This window comes from Python bivittatus, unplaced genomic scaffold (genome assembly GCF_059951505.1).
Source record: "Python bivittatus isolate LINGU-HERP-01145 unplaced genomic scaffold, Pbiv_v1 ctg000480_np1212, whole genome shotgun sequence".
Classification (NCBI taxonomy): Eukaryota; Metazoa; Chordata; class Lepidosauria; order Squamata; family Pythonidae; genus Python; species Python bivittatus.
The window spans coordinates 57413368-57426301 of record NW_028277075.1 but is presented as its reverse complement, the minus strand read 5'-3'; the positions used below and the strand labels follow the sequence as shown (position 1 = coordinate 57426301).

General features: G+C 43.6%; 1 protein-coding gene across 1 annotated transcript; it reads left to right on the top strand.

Moving 5' to 3' along the window:
• The first annotated feature begins 4457 nt into the window (after positions 1-4457).
• LOC148214982 (uncharacterized) lies at positions 4458-12701 on the top strand. Its single transcript, XM_088145990.1, has 2 exons — positions 4458-4747; positions 10567-12701. The coding sequence occupies exon 2, from the start codon at positions 11193-11195 to the stop codon at positions 12462-12464; it is 1272 nt and encodes a 423-aa protein (XP_088002116.1). The 5' UTR covers positions 4458-4747; positions 10567-11192; the 3' UTR covers positions 12465-12701.
• Positions 12702-12934: the final 233 nt, after the last annotated feature.

Sequence of the window (12934 nt, the reverse complement as noted above, 5' to 3'; positions counted from 1 at the left end):
GACTATTAATATCCATTTGTAAAGATAGTTCAGATGCCTGAATGAATGTCCACATTCAACAGCCTGACAGTTGCTGTCTAGGCTGTTCCTGTTGCTTCCTTGTGCTCTCCATTTCTGTAATATATACCTCTTGCCTTATATTTCAAATGCATGGTCAGATCCCAATTTTGGGGAGGCAATTTCACCTCTAGTCCCCCTTGGGAATGGAGGGGCAGGCCTGTTTTATATTGGATAAATTATGCTGGGGGGGGCAGTGTCAGGGAGGGAGGAGGGGTTCCTAAGTATCTTCCTTCTGCTCTTCCTCTGCCCCCTCCCTCCCTTAATGCAGTGTCATCAAAATATGTCTGGTTGTGTTGCTGAGTGGGGTTTTTGCCTTGTTCCAGCTGATTTGCTATTGTTTGAGGTTGATTTTTGCCCTTTGCCCCTACTTTTGGCCCAAGATTAAGGGAGAGTTTATACACAGCCACAGCTTCTATTGGTGTCCAGCGTGATAGCAAACACCCATGCTGGAAAAATTCAGCATACTAATCCCACAGGCATAAATGCCACACACACAGGGAAAAAAGCTGAGTTAGCCTGGAATCTTCAAGTTTAGATGATGTTGTATGATAAACCACTGTTTCTCAACCCCATGCTGCCTGGGGAATTCTGGGAATTGAAGTCCAGACATCGTAAAGTTGCTGAGGTTGAGAAACACTGTGATAAACAATGCCCACATTTAGATCCTTAAAGTGTTGCTCTTCTCTTGCCATGACCCAAATTCCCCACTTAATAGAACCCTTACTCATTCCGCATTTTTATTTGAGTGGGTGTCAGGAGGGAAGCTCTAGGAAGTGTAGCTAAGGTAAGATGATGCCTCCCCTTTATTCTAGAGTTGCCCAGTTGAGTGTGTGGAGTCCCCTTGGGTTTTGTTGTTCTGATTGGGTGTATGTGTGTGAAGGTTTTGCTTCCCTTAGGTGAGGTAGTTTGGGTTGTGGATGGTCAGGAATAATGGGAGGATGTGGCCTCTTAGAGGGTGCTTTGTATATTTCCTGGGAGTTGTTTGTTGCATTACTCTGTTTTGTCTTTCCTGGGGGAAGAGGCTGGTTGTATGTGTTTGTGCAAAAGGCCTGTATGTGTCTTCTTGGTGCTTCTCACATGGATGTTTTATGCTTCCTTTTGGTTTGAGGGAGTGTTTGAGGGGTTAGATTTTTGTTTGGGGTGAAATGTGATCTCTGTGTGTTTTCCTTGGCATTTAATTTTGCATTCCAGGTGATTGGGTCTAGGGTTGTACGTGCATGTGTGTATTTTGTCATTTATGTATGAACATGTGTGTGTGTGTGTGTGTGTGTTCATGAATACTGAGGAATATTTTTTGCAAGTCTGTGAGGGTGGGTTTTTGTTGTGGTTGTGGTTGTTTAAGTCTCATTACTTTCTTTTCTTAGGAGATGAATACGTTGTTCTGCTGTACGGGCGCATAGATTTTTGGCATTTAGCTCCAGAGCCAATATCTGCCCTTTAGCAAAATTTCTTAGGCAACCAACTTATCATTTGGGACTAGGCAAGCCAAACTGGCAAGCATTGTTTTGATGCTTATGGTAGTTCCTCAAATTTTAATGAGAGTTTTGATGATGTGTAGTCTTTAACATGATTCATATTTCATCCCAGTGATAATGGGGTCTAAAGTTGGTTTGTATCTGTGTAAGAAGTATTATCCCACTCCTTATGACTAGCTTCCCCTGTGGTCAACGCTTCTTACAAATCCAGAAATAGCATGTGACAGGATGGCTCAGGGCTTATTTCAGATTTGTGAGAGAAATAAGAATATCAAAGGTTGTAAGGTACAATCATTCATTAAACCACAACTTAATAAATATGGGTTGAAACACAGCTTTGCTTTTATATTCCGAGGTAGAAAATAGTTGACTTTGCTCCACTGATATTTGAAGCCATCCTATATTAATAATCTCAGACTCAGAAGATATTCTGTACAGTGCATACCAGCTCTGCACAGCAATAGAATTTGCTCCTTAATGACTAATTACAGTCCATTTTCAGAACTCACATAATTTAATTATTTAAGAAGCTTGCAGTGCATTTACTACAAAGCAGGGATATTCATAATTCCAACTGTGCATTATCTTTGAAGTGAATTCACTTAAAAAAAAAAGATTACACACTGAAATAAATGAAAATATGTTACAGAAAAATAGAATGTTCTATTTTTTTGCCCTCCTTCCTCAGTGCAATTATAATACTTTTTATTTAACTCTCCAGTGTCAGAAGATGCACAGCAATGAATAGGATATTCAAGAGTTAGGTCCTCAAGCCTCTTGACTTGCTGAAGCAATGCCGCAATAAGATATTTTAAAAGCAGACATGGCACAGATCATGAGAAGTCAATATTCCTGTGATGTCATTTTGTGGTGTAATTACAAGACAGACAACTTTATTTGGTTAATTCACTGTTTATTATTTTCCATGTTGTTCTCTTACAGCCATTGGATGAAAATTTCACTTTTACCAAGGATGTCTGCATTTAATTATTTATTGTTCTAAAATGTTCAGTATTTTGTGCATATTTTTTGAGTTGCAAAACATGTCCAAAATTTCTGAAAAGTATGGATTTTTGCATGTTTATATGTCCCTGATTTGGCTACATATTTAGCAGAGCTGAAAATATTCTGATGGATGGTTCTTTTATTCGTCATTTCCAAATCCATGGGCCTGGTGATGTCACATGGCAATTCAAGAATGCTAATCATAAGTATCACAGGTGATAATAGCAAGGATATGACTGCAGAGGAACACCTTGAGATTTGAAAGTCCTTTTATTGATCATTATTTTGCTTTATTTATTTGCTTTCTCCTTGTTAGTCATAAACAAGGATTTGCTGAAGTTGGCTAACTTTTCTGCAGCGAGGTCATTTTCAAGCAATGAGAAAGGAAATACTAATAGCTGAATGTTTCTTTTCTCATGGAGGAATGGAACAACATCTTAGTTATTTCATGACTGCCCTCATTATAGATTTAATTTTGTAGGGTTATATAACTACTCTTAAGATACCCAAGGGTTAGCCTCATGAATATTTGTATTTCCACTTGATATTCAGCTTGCAGTGCAAGTATGGCTGTTCTTTTTTAAAAAATCTTGGTAGCAGTTTACATATCATGTGATTTTAATCCAACTGCATAGCTGCAAATCGAAGTGCCCTTTTTCATGGAAGCATGGGAGTGAGGGGGGGAGGAGTTAAAGGCATTAATACGTAATTGAATTAGGTGGCAAGAACTGGGCTGCACTTAACACAGCTAAATGCTCTGGACCAGTTGCAGAACTGGAACTTCAGGCCCTTTGTCTTCAAGAGCTTCTGTTGAAACACCTGCCCTATGGAAAAACCTGTCTCCCCTTGAAATTTGAATGGTCCCAACCCTGCCAGCTTTTCAGAAAGTTCTGATAACCTGGTTCTTCTATAGATTGCTAGGCCAGGATAGTATTAGAGGCTGTGGTAACTATGAGTTGTACTGTAGGTCTGGTTTCTGGTGTACGATGTTTTACTTTATTATGATTTGTTATTTTCTTATTTTCCTTTGCACCTATTGTTTTTAACCCATGTTAGCTGTCCAGAATTGCTTGGCAAGTGGACAGCCAGATAAATTAAATCAATCAATCCATCCATCCATCAATCAGTCAGGCTTTCCATAAAATGCTTGTGTTCGTTGTCACAAATATTTGTCCAATTGTCTTCACATGAAAAGGATCAGATATTTGACTCAGTTCAACATTTCATAGGGAAGATGCACCTTGGATTCAGCATTGTTCCATTTGTATCTGAACCAATGATCTTCCCTTCATGGAAAAAGAAGATGCCAAAGAGGGAAAGGCTATTACAGTCACAGGATAATACTAATTTTCTCCTGATTCATCTCAGCTTCCAAGAAGATGCTTTCATACTTTGCCTTTACCAGGGCAACTAATCCAATACATTACGTGCCATAAAAATTATGCAATCACTTTTGACTTTCTAGCAGTTCAGACTGAATTCATACCTATAAAAATTGATTATTACTGTAAGCCTATTTTTCCCACTCTTGCTATCACATAGATTCCAATTTCCACTTGCTCTAACATAAGTAACCAAACCCTGTTAAAGCCTTTATTAAATACTATTCATCTTGTATCAAATGAACAGAGTGAAAAATAATGATACTATTAAAGATAACAACTCTCTTCTTGGGTTGTAAGTATTTTACTGAAATGCTTTTTTAAAAGATCCTTATTATGTTGCATACTGATTCAGCTTTCCGGCCGTTCCTTTTCTTTCCAGCCCTTTTATACTTTTTTGTTGTTGTTCGACTGAATCTAGTGCTTCATTGTCTGAGCACACTTTACAGATGGATAAAGCGCTTCGTTCCCTCGACTGAGTTTATACTGTTCTTTGGCCTTGTTTCTCAATGCTATCTCACTGCAGCAGCAGACATTGAAAACATGCTATTCCCACACCCACCAAACACAACCCTTGGGGATAAGAACTGCACCATTGATAGAGTCTGCATTCTTCTCCACTGGTTCCCACCAGGATGTCGCTAACAATTTCCTGGGCCTTATCAAATTAAAAAAAAAAAATCTTTTGAAAAGTGGAAACAAAACATCAGACTCCATTGTTGTGCAACGTTCACTGCTATCATCTGTGTTTTCCATCATTCTACATGAACAGCCTACAAACATCACCTAATACAGATCCTCAGATCAACAGTTTACTGTGGACAGGTATTGTTCAGTATCTCTAATCTTTCATCCTAGCTTTTCAGGGAATTTTAACACTTTCCATTTTTAGAACCCATGCTTTTAACCCATGTATTGCCTCTACCTGATATAATATGAAAGAAGTTAATTTTCAAACCTGTACTTTCATCTCATAAGAATCTGTAGGACTCACTGCAAAAACATTGCGCTGTTAAACCTTGATGCATGCAGTCAATTATCCTGGGATTTCAAATCTTGATTTTGATATATTTACATATTTCAGTAATGAAAGAAGGGGTAGTGATCTGAAAAAGAGAAAACAGGCATGACAAGATAGGAGACCAGAATCCCTTCTGTTTTGTTCCAAGTTAAGAGATCATATAAATAGTATCCAGGATGATGATATATAGGTATCCTTAAGAAAACATTGCAACGCTTGAACAACAAAGGTATCTGTGGCATATAATACCTGAGCAGTATTTGCTATATTTCTGCACTGCTATATCCTACTTTTTCTAGTAAAATAGGAAATGGTGAAATTACACCCTACAAAAGTTGATAATAGGATCCTGGGAAATGTTCTGATGGTAGAGTAGGTTGTCATCAATATGCTGATGATATACAATTCGATTTTTCTGTCTCTTCAAAGCCACATGGAGTTGCATGGTATTGCTGTGAAGCTACACTCAATCCAGAAAAGGTAGAAGTATGATTGCCAGTGCCAGATAAATGAGAGTTAACTTGTACTGAAGTGCATTACCCCTGAAAGAACAGATTCATAATGAGGGGTTGGCATTATTAGAGTCCTGGGACATATTTGTAATGCCTCAACAAATATCATGTTTCTATTATGGGCATAGATCAGGAAAAATACGTGAGAAACTGATATGGGGAAAACGAAACAAAACAAAATTAATAATTGTGGGATTTTCAATTTTCAGTTTTCCACCTTATAGTATTTTCTTATGTAAAAAGGTAGTATATAAATCCACAAAAAAATGACTGAAGAAATAAACAGGGCTAGACAGGATTCAGTCTTAGCAAATGGACATGGTCCCTCTTACATATTGCATAATGGATGAATTAGGCCCTGCGTTTATTTATTCAAGTGGTAAAGATATCTGCACATGTCATTGTAGTAGTTAATTTAAGAAGTTCTTTAGACAATGAGCAACTCTGCCAAGATTCATCTAAGTATGAACTGGCTTAGTTTATAGATTTTGTCATATTATGAATTGGCTGTCATTTTCCTAAAAATTCATTTAAACCCTGATTTGAAAGGCATAAACAGAAGTACTTTATAGCTTGTTCATGATCATCACTGCTATGCAATATGCATTTTCAGACATTTTGTTCATGTTAAGACCTTCCTTTGGCTGAAATTTTGGTTGTTTGTTGAAATGCAGCCAAGCACCATTTTGTGGGGGGATAATTTTCTTAGTTGATTATGTATTTATAAAATTATTTTTACCTGTCTTTCATACTTAAACAAAGTGTACCCAATATGATGTACTGTTTTAAATTTGAACCTAATTGATAAATGTTAAAACATCACAATAAGCGAAATTTAAAGCAGAAAAATTGGGAGTGCGAGCTATATAGTTGAAACCATGTGACACCCAAAGGGAGAAAAATATCTGAACAATTCATTTCAAATCAAGTAAGGGGTCCATTTAATCTGGAGAATTCCAGTCAGCCTGCTGAAGAGAGCAGACCGTGCTCCACTTTCCCACTAACCTAAAAGTCCTTGGCAAAAGTACAGTTGGTTTGAGAGCAGTATTCTGTGCTCAGCTCACAGTATGTCAGAAATAAATCTGGCTATCATTTGTACAAACTGCACTTTTCCAAATATTCTTCAAGAGCAGACCCACCCAGAGTGCATAAGTGATTAAGGTATGGATTACGATGGGCCAAATACATTTTCAGGAAGGTACCCAACTAGTGGAACAATTGAAGCCTTTTTAAAATAAATAAATAAATAAATAATATGGAGATTTATACAATATTGAAATGGGCAAAAGATGTAGCCTTCCCTGATGGGAAGTACTCCTTACTATGTCTTACCTTATATGCAGTGGAACCTGAATTGAGACTTCAGAGCTGCGATTCAATTTATATTTTCACAGCAGATACATTTTACATTTTAATAAAAGTGGTCTTCCATTCACTGTCTTGTGCTAATCCATTACGGTATTACGTGACAGCTGAAAACTTAATCTACAAGTTTAATACAATATTTCAGGCATGCAAATATTCAGTAAAATATCTTGGGAGACAATTCATTCTGGAAATTACTATCAGGGCAAAGGTGAACTCTGACCTTCTAGAAAAAGTAAAACAAGGTTTTGGAAGCTGGAAATTTCAAAATGATCAAAGCAAGCATGAATTTCAGCTTGAGATAAGATTTTCCTCTAAACACTTTTGCTTTGGTTTGTTGTTCATCTGTACATTGAATAAGGCCCCTGAAGGATCAGCATTGGATGAATTAGCTGGGAGTTTTGTACATGTTCACCTGAATTTATTTGCTGCTTCAAAGCAAGTTTCTATGTTGATTTGCAAATCTGCTTTAAATGGGTGATTCAGTCAAAGTTGAAGCATCCCTTCAAAGCTTTTGCATAGCCCTTTGTGGCAGTATGAAGTACTTATACAATCGTATTGAGAAAACCTGGTTCACCTGATGGGGTCTGAACTGGCTGTGATCTTCAAATTATAGTGGATAATTCAGTGGAAAAAAATCAACCCAGTGTGAGGTGCAATGGGAAAGACAAATTGTATTTATCGGATCATTAAGAAAGGAACTGAAAATCAGACTGCCAACATTGTAATGCCTATACACAAATCTACCTAGCAACCATTCTTGAAATAACTGTAAACTTCTGTTCTGTTCACTCCTCATTAAGAAAAAAAATACTGAGTTAGAAAAGGTACTGAAAAGAGCAACAAAAATAATCAAGGAGTTGGAACCATTCCCTCAACGGAAATGTTTCCAAATGCAAGGCTTTCTAGCTTTAAAAGAAAAAAAGTGGCTGAGGGGGTATATAAAAGAAGCATGTAAAAGTTTGCATTGTGGATAAAGTATCAAAGAAATTGAACAGTGGGAGAGGTAGGAAAAAGGAAGTCCTTGTTCATAGAGAACTGTACATACTTAAACAAATCCACAGCCTCTAGACGTGTTAACCTCTCTATGAAGCCACTGGGAGGGATCATACTGGGGTTCTGAGTGAATGGCTTCCAGGGTGGTGATGAGATCCAGCTGTACCTTTGCTTTTATGCAAGCTCAGAGTCTGCTACTTTGAGAGTCTTTACATGTTTTTCAGGTAGTGAAGGACTGGCTTTGGGAGAACAAGCTGACTGATTCTGAGCTGGAACAAGATCAAATAGCTGTTGGTTCTGCAGGCTGGCTTCAGTATTTGAGAGAGATGCCTGACTGGGTCACATTTCCTCTTCAGAATCAGGTTCACACATTGGGCTCCTTTGGAATCTGGCACTGACGGTGGATATTCACATTCCGTTGGTGGCAAGGGGCAAGAGGACCTTTTACCAGTTCTTCATGATAAACTAGACATGTCCATTCCTGAAGGAGAGAGAACTGATGTCAGTGACACATGTACTGGGAATCTCAAGGTTGGATTACTGCAATCTGTTTCTTGTGGCTTGGCCCTTGAAGATAATCAGGAAACGAGCAACATAGGTTCACTTGGAAACACCCAACCAAAAGGATTGTGAAACAGGGTTTCTTGGTATTCAGTTGCCTTGTCAGGTTGTAATAAGTTGATTGGTAGCCATATACAGTTCTTTCTATGTCATAGTCCATATCTGACCACTCCCCTTAAGTCTCTTCCCCAGCTGGTATGCCAAGTAGTTAGTTTATAGCAGACGCTGCTACAGTGGTACCTCGGGTTACGAATGCCTCTGCTAATGAACTTTTCAGGTGGCGACCAGCTCCGGCCACAAAAATTTACCTCGGGTTAAGAACCGGATCTGCGGCCATTTTCCGCCATGACATGTGGTCCGTGGCCATTTTCCACCCGTTCCACGTGGTCCGCGGCCATTTTTCCGCCCATGCCACATGGTCCATGGCCGTTTTTCTGCCCCTGACGCATGGTCCACGGACGCCGGAACGGATTAACGGTAATTACATTGAACCTTATGGGAAAATTTGCTTCGGGTTGCGACCAAATCGGGTTGCGACCAGTGTCACGGAACGGATTAAGATCGTAACCCGAGGTACCACTGTATATGGATATGGATCTCAGTTCAGTGCATTATTTACGCTGCCTTGGCCAAATACAGATATTGAGATCAGGCCTCATATCTAGGCTGATGCCCAGCTAGTGCGCATCACTGGTTCAAGAATGCCTTGTGCAATGAGTTGATCCAATTCTCATTGCCTCATATTTACTCAACTCTTCCTTGAAAATCTGTGAGAATTCAGCAAAAAATACTGTATATCCAACTTTTCTGTATATGCACACCCTACAGGGTGATTTCCAAAGGAGCAAACCATTTATTTCCAGAAGGCTTTTGTGATCCTTCTTGGTTACAATGAAAGGATAGGATCACAAAAGCCTTCTGGAAATGAGTAGGTTTGCTCCCTTGGTTACAATGAAAGGTAGGCTCTTGTGATGGAATGGAATGATGAAGGCCAGACTCAGGGAGAAAAACGTTTTCTTTCATCTCCTGAGGCGAGAGGGAGAGATAAGAGGATGAGACTGGCCCCTCCCTGAGGAATTCACAGTGTTGTGGCTGGCATTGCTTGGGAACTGGGGTTTCAGTCTGGGAAGATCCTTGCTAGAGGTTGTAGCTAATGAACATTGCTGGACTGAATTTACATGGTCTCTTGGAGTTCCTTGGGCTCGGCCTGACGGCTCTGCCAATTTGAGCTATGTGCACATTTATCAGACAACTTCCACCAATTGCAACAACCCATTTATTGTAATCATGAAGCTGACAGGTGACTTTTCTAACTTAGGTGGATAGTGATAGAATAAGTGGGAAGATGTATTTTTTGTCAGTGGAGACATAACAGAACCTGAGCCAAATTCCATTATGCATTCCTGGCCATTTATACTCAGAGATGCCAACAACTCTGACCCTGGATCTTCTGAGGCCCTTGTGTTTTTAATTAAATATAGTTTTTGTACTTCCCCACAGCAGATGGGTCCACCTTGTGTGTATATTCAATATGGAAGGCTGTATTGCAAGTATTGATGTCTGCCACTAGTCTTAAATACACAGACTTTCTGAATATGTCATGCTTTCTTTTTGAAAGAACACTTCACATTCCTGAATCAAGGCCCACTCTCTTATACTTCCCCCACAGTTTCAGCAAGCCCATCTCTTCTGTGACGTTGGAACAGATTCCAATGATTCATTGAACTGGTTGAAGATACTCTGATTCCTGCTTATCCTGAAGCACGAGCACATTCCAAAAACTTGCAGAATGAATTACTTTTAGTTTTGTGACGTGGCTTCTGTTGCCAAAGCCTTTTTCCTGTGCTGTGATTTGGCACAGAAGCAGCATTGGGTTTCTCCATCGTTAATTCCATATGTAAGATGATCACAAAGTAGGCTTTAGAAGGTTTCCAACTTTCAGAATTCATCAAGGTGTTGGGTGCCGTAGGAGAATGGGCAAGATGATTTATATCCACCAACTATCAAAATAATTATAGGTTTCTCTTCTGGGTTCTCTAATTTATTAGCCTCCAGGTAAAAAGAAAGTCTTTCTGCCTATGACTTCCATGAAATTGGGTGATTCACACCAAATCGTCAATTACAAGTGATGCACAATAAAAAAAGAAGTGGGGCCACCATCTCGATTTGTTTTACCTCCCTTGTGTCAGGTTCGGTCAGCACGAGGCTTCAGGGAAGCACGGGGTTGCAGGGAAGCTCGCAACCAGACCACGCGGAATCCACCGGCGGTAGCTAGCGGGGAAAAGAGGAACCGAAAGCGCCGCTAATTAACGAGCCACCTGCGGCCAGCTAAACAGGAAAACCGCAGCGGAAGCTTTTAACTATGAACTGATAACGGCGCGAGCAAGCAAGGAACGGGGCCGCAGGGCAGCGAAACAAGATCGCAACGCAGCACAGAACCCGCGGGTCTGCACGTAGCAGGGAGGGACCAACCCAGCCGGAGGGGGACTGGCAATCAAGGACAATGGACTCTGACCGACCCTGCCATCATGAACGATCAGAGGGGACATTGGGGGGCCTAATAGCCCACAGCTGCAACGCGATCACGAGGCGGGAAAAAGCGCGGGAAGGGGGGAATATAACAAGTGATGCAATTGTACCAAGCCAGTCCTGGCTTTGCTTGTGACTACTACGTTACGCATGAGTAAACCTTCTTTGTGAACCACACGTGTCACGAGAGTTTCTCTGTCGAACGGGGCAAATCTCACATAAAGCCAGGACTCACCGTCAGCGCTACCCGGTACCACCGAGGAGCGTTTTCTTTCTCAATACAGGCATGACCAGCGACGAGGAATCCGTGGGTCAGCTGGAGCGCAAGGGATCCAGGCTCGCGGAAGGGCGGTCGGAGCCGCCCGGGAGCGATGGGGCAGTGGCCAGGGCCGGGCGCACTCCATCCGAGCGGTGGTCGATGGGCGTGAACCAAGGACCAGACGATTCAGGCGTTACGATGACCTGGGGTTCGGGGCTCCGGAACCGTGAGTGGAGCGAGAAATTCGCCCGACTAGAGGAGAGAGTCGAGCGACGCCTAGACGCCGTGGAGGCGATGCTCCAGACCCTACTACAGAGAGTGGGGCCACCGGCGGTGAACGAGGAGGCGAGCGACAGGGGGGGCGGTCCGACACCCCCGCCGGCACCACCCACGGCGCCCCGGTCGGAGGACCAACGGGCGGCAGACGCCCTGAGACTTCGGGGTATCACTGGGAAGTTCTCAGGGGACCCCGAACAGCTGCCGCACTTTCTGACGCACGTCAGGGGGTTCATGCAGAGGGGTGGTCACCTATTCGCTAGAGCCGAGGACAGGGTATCCTACGTGGCCGAGCTGCTAGATGGCCAAGCAGCCAGCTGGGTGATCGGGCTGTACGATGCCAACGCGGCGGAACTACGGAGTTTCCCGGACTTCATGCAGGCGCTCCGGGACAGATTCGAGGACACATTGAGCGCCAAGCGGGCGGAGGACGACATCCTACAGTTCAGACAGCGGGGCAAATCGGTATCGGAATATGCCCTGGAGTTCCGGAGGTTGGCCGAGAAGCTCGCGGACTGGCCGGAGTCCCTGAAGGTGAAGTATTTTAAGAGGGGACTCAACCCAGAGATCCTGGAACGGGCACTGGGGCGGGACGACCCGTCCACAGTGAAGGATTGGATCCGGCTGGCCGGAACGGCGGAATCGGCGTGGCGGCAGATCCAACAGAGCACAAGACGACGGGACCAGGCAAGGGACCGGCCGAGGGAGAGGACCCCCGAGGAGAGACGGAGCGGTCGACGGCAGTCCACCGGGAGGCGAGAGGCGACCAGAGCCCCGAATCTGTGCTTCCGATGCGGAGGCAGAGGCCACCGAGCGGCGCAGTGCCCGACGGAGCGGGAAGGCGTCCCACCACGGCCCGAAGTCAAAACCCCGCGTGTGAACGGGAAAAGGACCGGTGACCGACCGCGGAAGGGGGCAGTGGCGGCGGTGACCGAGAAAGGACGCGGGGGGTGGTCGACCCCGGAGACAGCATCCTCCGGAGAGGACTTGGAGCCGGCGGGAAACGAGGCGCGCTCGCACTGAACGGCGTCCCAGTGCGAGCAGGGGAGTCGAGGCGCGCGGACCCAATAGGAGACGAGGACTGCCCACCGTTCCGGGTGAGGATACACGTCCGGGGGGTGAGATCCGGAGGGGAGGCGCAGCTACGGGCGCTACTGGACTCGGGCTGCACCCACTGCTTGATGCACCCAGCGGTGGTCTCGGGGCTCGGGCTACAGCTGAGGCGCCTCCGGGAGCCCATTTCATTCAGCCAGTTAGATGGCACGCTGGCAGGGGGGCCAGCTCAGTATTACACCGAGCCGGTCCAGATGACGATCGGGAGTCACCGGGAAGAACTGAGGTTCGTGGTGGTCCCGGTGGCCGACTACGCGGTGGTACTCGGCTTGGCGTGGCTGCGGCGGCGGAACCCACGAGTCGACTGGACGGCGGAGGCAGTGCGGTTCGGGGTCGACAGACCGGCGAGGGGCGAGAGCAGAGGGGACCGAGCCGTGGAG

What these genes read in the sequence shown, in the direction of transcription:
- LOC148214982 (XM_088145990.1), top strand. Translation starts at nt 11,193, where the DNA reads ATGACCAGCGACGAGGAATCCGTGGGTCAGCTGGAGCGCAAGGGATCC.